This window comes from Octodon degus, unplaced genomic scaffold (assembly GCF_000260255.1).
Source record: "Octodon degus isolate 3935 unplaced genomic scaffold, OctDeg1.0 scaffold00018, whole genome shotgun sequence".
NCBI lineage: Eukaryota > Metazoa > Chordata > Mammalia > Rodentia > Octodontidae > Octodon > Octodon degus.
The window spans coordinates 23057448-23063651 of record NW_004524594.1 but is presented as its reverse complement, the minus strand read 5'-3'; the positions used below and the strand labels follow the sequence as shown (position 1 = coordinate 23063651).

The 6204-nt window shown below is 52.4% G+C and overlaps 1 protein-coding gene across 1 annotated transcript; it reads left to right on the top strand.

Annotated features, from left to right (window-relative positions):
• The first annotated feature begins 1481 nt into the window (after positions 1-1481).
• Positions 1482-4152, top strand: Tigd3 (tigger transposable element derived 3). Its single transcript, XM_004627245.2, has 2 exons — positions 1482-1579; positions 2453-4152. The coding sequence occupies exon 2, from the start codon at positions 2469-2471 to the stop codon at positions 3882-3884; it is 1416 nt and encodes a 471-aa protein (XP_004627302.1). The 5' UTR covers positions 1482-1579; positions 2453-2468; the 3' UTR covers positions 3885-4152.
• The last annotated feature ends 2052 nt before the right edge of the window (positions 4153-6204 follow it).

Below are 6204 nucleotides of genomic sequence, written 5' to 3'. Positions count from 1 at the left end.
CAGGGTTTCACTATGCAGTTCAGGCTGGCCATAAGCTCACTTTGTAGCCCAGGTTGGTCTTGAACTTGCAGTGATCCTCCTGCCTTTCTCTCCTAAGTGCTGGAATTACAGGCATGCACCACCACGCCTGACTATATTCCAGCTTCTAGACGGCAACATTCAGGTTCTTTCTCTGCTGTTTACCACTCCATTATCTTGGTGCATCCCCACATCCAGTTTCTATTTTCTGGGAAAAATTCTGCTAGATTTGAATAGAACAGTTGACCTTGTAAATTTTGTAGTTCAATTATGTCCAGAAGCTTAATATTAAAAAAAAAAAAAAAACACTACACGGCAAGATAGTGATACCACCATGGGACACGGGAACATAAAGCTGAGTGCAGAGGGACCTCAGCCTTGTAGGCTCTGCACACCTTCCTGAAGCCGAGCTTTCTGCTGCACCAGAATGACTTTAGCCCTAGCAAACATTTGATACTATATAGTGTATCTTCCAAGTCATTAAAAAAGGATTTGAGTTAAACATTCGTGGGTCATTTGAAGTTTCCTCAGTTTTTCTGGAACATACTGAAAGTTCTTGTCCACGGGAGACAGTGGCCTGGGCTGTGAGTGGAGGAATCATCTAGTCCCAAGGTGACCTGTGGGAGAGGGAGTGGCACGGTTGTCTGGCTGCTGAGGAGTCCACCCGCCTGGAAAGAACTGGAAAATTACAAAAGGGAAAGAGGCATTGGGAGGAAGCTAGGGAAGAACTTGGAGGGCGGGGCAGCGGCAGCTGGAGGATGCAGGGAGCTCCTGAGGGAGGGAGAGCTGGGGACCTGGAGTGTGAGGGCGGTGAAACGTGCTGCAGGCGCTCTCAGGGGAATACTAGCTTCTGGATTTAGGAGGTTGAATCTTGTCAAAGGGCACCCAAACTAAAAAAAAAAAAATTGGTCTCTCTTCGCCCTAAGTCAGAACTGGCCCTAGGAAGCCTAGGAAGGTAGCAGTAGGTAGCTGGGCGGATAGAAGTGAGGCCAGAGCTGTCCATGGTGACTCGCTTTTGTGTATCCTACGTCCATTTTCTCCTTTCATCATCTTCCCAACTTTGAAGACCATTAGCCATGTGTGATAGACGAAGGAGCCGTATTTGCCTAGGGTTATGACCAGGAAAGCCTTCGGATACCGAGTCGTTTCTTCGGTCCGCCGGTCCTCCCGGGTACTCGTCACGCTCCGAGGCCGGGTCGCTGGACTGGCGCCGCTGGTGAACTTCTGCCGGCACCAACCTCGGCGCTGCTCCTCCGCGCTGGAAGCTCCGCCTCCAGAGGGTCTGACGTACCGCCACTTCCGCGATATCCAATGAGATCTATTCAGGGGCGGGACGGGGCTATGGAAGGCCAATCCACTTGGGAAAGGGCGGGGCTGCGGCGGGTGGGCGCCGAAGGGCCTCACGGTGGTGTTTCCAGCTAGAGAGCCCGGCGCGGGCGACGTACGGGGTCCTGCTGTGCTACCTCCCGCCGCCTGCTACCCGGGCAGCCCCTCGGCTGAATCTTGGTGCTTGGGAGCAGGGCTGGGGACGGGGGCGGGAGCCACGGGACTAGCGCCTGAGGTGGGTGCGGAGCGGGAGACCGGGCGGCCGGGAGGCCGGGCGGGCAGTTGGCGCCTGGGTCCTCTCCATCGATGGACCCCGGGTCGAGGTTGGGAAAGGCTAGCGAGGGCGCAGCGTCCGGCTCCCGGTGAGCCTGGGACCGGGGCGCGCCCGTGAGCCTGGCTGTACCTCCCAAGGCCACCACCCTCACCGCGAGGAATACCCCGCCCCTCTCGCTGACCTCAACCTCCTCACTCATCGCTCCCTTTGTCGTCTGTGCACCTGAGCTCTCGCCCTGCCCACCCACGGCCCCAGTCTTTGCCTCCCATCCCCTGGACCCGCACCAAAGAAGACTCGCTGCTTCAGACCCCATCCTTCCCTCTTTGTCATGTGTACACCTGTTCACTTCAACTCTGTCCATTCACTCCATCACCTGTACTCCAACATCTTCCTTAAATCCAGCCCAGCCGCCAGCTCCATCTCCCTTCAAGGGATCTCCCCCCCACCCCCGAAGTCCTGATTATGCCCAACACCTGCCCCACTGGTCTCAGCTCCAGGCCTTCTCCTATCTATAATCCTTTGTTGTCTCTGAAGCTGACCCTTACTCTTCTTTCTCCCCCAGTGATACCAATCCCAGCCTAGACTCATCCTCACTGTGGCCAGACACACACACACACACACACACACACACACACACACACACACACACCCCAGTTCTGTGCTGGTATTCCTCCAGAGAGGGCCCAATCCACTCCTCCTCAAGCTGGCCATTTCCCTTCTTCCCAGCAAATGCAGGCCCCCTGGCTTCCCACACTCTGCCATTGTCCTGTCCTCATGTGCCCTTTCCTCGGTGTCCCTCCCCCTTAGCCCACCGCTCATCTCCTTCCCCCACAGGTGTCCCATAAGAGCTATGGAGCTGAACAGCAAGAAGAAGCTTCATGCCCTGTCTTTAGCTGAGAAGATCCAGGTTCTAGAACTGCTGGATGAGTCCAAGATGTCCCAGTCAGAGGTGGCCCGGCGCTTCCAGGTCTCACAGCCCCAGATCTCACGTATCTGCAAGAATAAGGAAAAGCTACTGGCAGACTGGTGCAGTGGCACAGCCAACCGGGAGCGCAAGCGCAAGCGGGAATCCAAGTACAGTGGGATCGACGAGGCTCTGCTTTGCTGGTACCACATTGCCCGGGCCAAGGCCTGGGACATCACAGGGCCCATGCTGCTCCACAAAGCCAAGGAACTGGCAGATATCATGGGTCAGGATTTTGTTCCCAGCATAGGCTGGCTGGTCCGCTGGAAACGCCGCAACAATGTAGGCTTTGGGGCTCGCCATGTCCTCACCGCTCCATTTCCTTCTGAGTCACCCACCCCAGTGCTTATGTGCCAGGCCCAGCCACCTCTTTCCCTTAAAGACTTCACTCCAGAAGATGTTTTTGGCTGTGCTGAAGTGCCCTTGCTATATCGGGCAGTGCCTGGCAAAAGAGTGGCATGTGATCAGGTACAGGTGCTACTGTGTGCCAACAGCAGGGGCACAGAGAAGCGGCGGATCTTGGTGGGTGGGCTTCAGGCTGCCCCAAGATGCTTCTTTGGGGTCAGCAGTGAAGCACTGCCTGCCACCTACCATACTGACCCAGGCATCCCTTGGTCAGAGTGGCTGGCACAGTTTGACCGAGACATGGGGCAGCAGGGTCGAAAGGTAGCTTTGTTGCTGGCTGCCCAAGTGGTGGAGGAGTTGGTAGGCCCACCTGGGCTCCACCATGTGAGGCTCTTGCCTCTGGCCACTTCCAGCACCACACTATCCCTGCCCAGCTCTGTGATCTGGGCCTTTAAGGCCCATTACAGATACCGTCTGCTGGGCAAGCTGGCTGCAGTCCAGGCCAATAGGGCTGGCGCCTCATTGGTCGAGACCAGAACGGACATCACGGTACTGGATGCTCTGCACATGGCTGCAGCTGCCTGGGCCAAGGTGCCTCCTCAGCTCATTTTGAGCAGCTTCATTCAAGAAGGACTAGCTCCTGGAAAAACGCCTCCCTCTCCAGACATAGCCTCTGAGATGCCACCAGTCCCTAGTGGGCTGAGCTGGGAGGAGTTTTCCCGATTTGTGGACCTGGAGGGTGAGAAGATAGGACCTGGAGTATGCAAAGAGGAGACAGGCACTGAAGACCAAGAGGGGGTCAGGGAGGACAGCTTTGAGCCTCTGCCCACCAAAGCTGATGCCTTGCGGGCTCTGGGCACCTTGCGGAGGTGGTTTGAGTGCAACGGCTCCTCCCCAGAGCTCTTTGAAAAATTCTATGACTGTGAGGCAGAGGTGGAGCGGCTCTGCTGCCTGTAGGGTTCCTGGACTGCTGCCAGAGACCTCCTGCTGTTTCCCATGGAAATGCCTCTTCAGACAGCAGCTGAGCTATTTCCTGTGGAAATTCTGTGTGTGAAAAGTGTAGAAGGGGAAGAAGTTGGGATACCAAATCTAAGCTCAGAGCAGAAGTCATCCAGGTCCCGAGAAGAATCTTGAAGCAGCGAATCTGGGCCATGTAGTTCCTGGACATTTTGTGAAGATCCTAGGGCCTTGGAAGGGCTGGAACATGGGAAAGTTGAACTTGGGCTTTACAGACTTTCTCGCCAGCCCCCATTTGTTCATTTTATAACATCTCTTCTGCCAAGGATGCAAAGATGACGTCTCTGCCAGGCAGAACCTCCAAAACAATGACAATAGACTGTGATTAAAGACGGTGACAGGGGCTGGGGAGATGGCTCAGTGGTCTAAAGCACCTACTTGGAACAAGCTTGGCAAACACAGGGACCACGGTTCAATCCCCCAGCACCACATGCCAGCCAGCCCCGCCCCCTGGTGAGCTGAGCTGGCCACACACACACAATAAATAAATAAAATAAAAATTAAAAAATAAATAAATAAAGACGGTGACAAAGATTTATGTAATGTGCTGTGGCCTTGTAGTCAAAAAGCCTAAGAGCAGAAAGGGTACTGCATGCCAAGTGACAGCAGGCACATTAAAGCACTGGTGTGTGGGGAAGTGGGGTGTTTGTTGTAAGGGCTCACAGGTAAACAGTTCCAAGGGCAGCAGCAACCTGGCCCTAATGGGAAATGAAGGGTTGGGTGTGGTGTGCCCCTTTCCTGGAATACAGTACCTCGCCTGGCCAACTTTCCAGTGCCAGACCCATGACCAGGGCCTCTCTGACACAGAGATTGTTTGCACTGTCAGTGGCTCTTGTCAGATCCATGTCCAGCTCACGCCTGCATGGCCAGTGTTCTGGGGAAAACCCAGCTAAGGGAGGCCCAAATTCAGTAGCCTGCAATGAGCAGAAACAGGTTCAAAGATTTATCATTTACAGATACTAGACAAGCAGGGCATACTGATTGGGGCTAGCAGTCCACTGTCCTAGGTCACTTGAGGGCAGAGTGAAGAATTAGGGGGTCATTGCACATGTGGAGATTAGAATGCGTGTTATTTGATCTTTCGGTGCTGAGGACTGAACCCATGGCTTCATAAATACTAGGGAAACACTAGCACTGAGGCATACCTCCAGCTCCACCCACCCCTTTTGTATTTATTTATTTATTGATTGATTGATTGATTGATTGTACCTGGAATTGATCTCACTACCTCACACTTGCCAGGCAGGCGCTGTGCTACTGAGCTATATCCTCAGCCCCCAGCCCCATTTGTAAAAGACTACATTGCTCAGACTGGCCTCAAATTTCTGAACCAAAATGATCTTCCTGCCTCAGCCTCCTAAGTAGCTAGGACTAGAAATATGCACTACTATGTTTGGTTCTAGTATGGGTCACTTCAGTTTCAAGGACAATTCCTAAATGGCCCATTTAAAGAAAACAGAGGAAGCTGGATATAGTGGTACACATCTGTAATTCCAGCCCTCTGGGAGGCTGAGGCAGGAGGATCACAAGTTCCAACTCAACCTGGGTGACTTAGTGACCTTTTTTTTTTCTTTTTAGATAGGGTCTCACTATGTAATTCAGGGTGACCTTGAACTCACTATATAGCCCAGACTGACCTTGAACTTGCAGAGATCTTCCTACTTCAACCTCCCATTTATGATGTAGCTCTTTTAAATATTTTAAGACAAAATTACACATAATTCTGCCTCTTATGCTGCTGGCAACAATCCTCAGGTGGGCCTCCCACACCTAGCACCACACTAGTTCATTTCACCTGGGTGTAATAAAGGTCCAAGGCAAGAGAGAGGGGACAAATTAGCTCTCTGTCCTCAGATATCATGTTCTTGTTTTATAGCTGACTTCTTCCAAGAGCTTTTTAATTTTTTTTCCCCCCTACGGAACCAGGGATTGAACTCAGGCCCTTGCACTTGCCAGGGAAGCACTTATTCCACTGAGCCATCTCCCTGGCCCTTAAATTTTTTAATACTTTTTTTTTGGCAGCTCTATGGATTGAAACAAGGACCTCATATATGCTCAATGGGTACTCTATCATAAGCTATTGTTATGGTTTGGGGTTTTGTAAGGGGAACATGCCATACAGGACACATATAAGATTATTTTATAGTAGTTACCTCACCCAAAAAAATCATACACAAAGAGTGCAGGAAATCTGTCCGCATACTAAAGACCAAAGAATTCAGCTGAGGGCCTGGATCCTAATATCCTGCCTGAGTCCAGC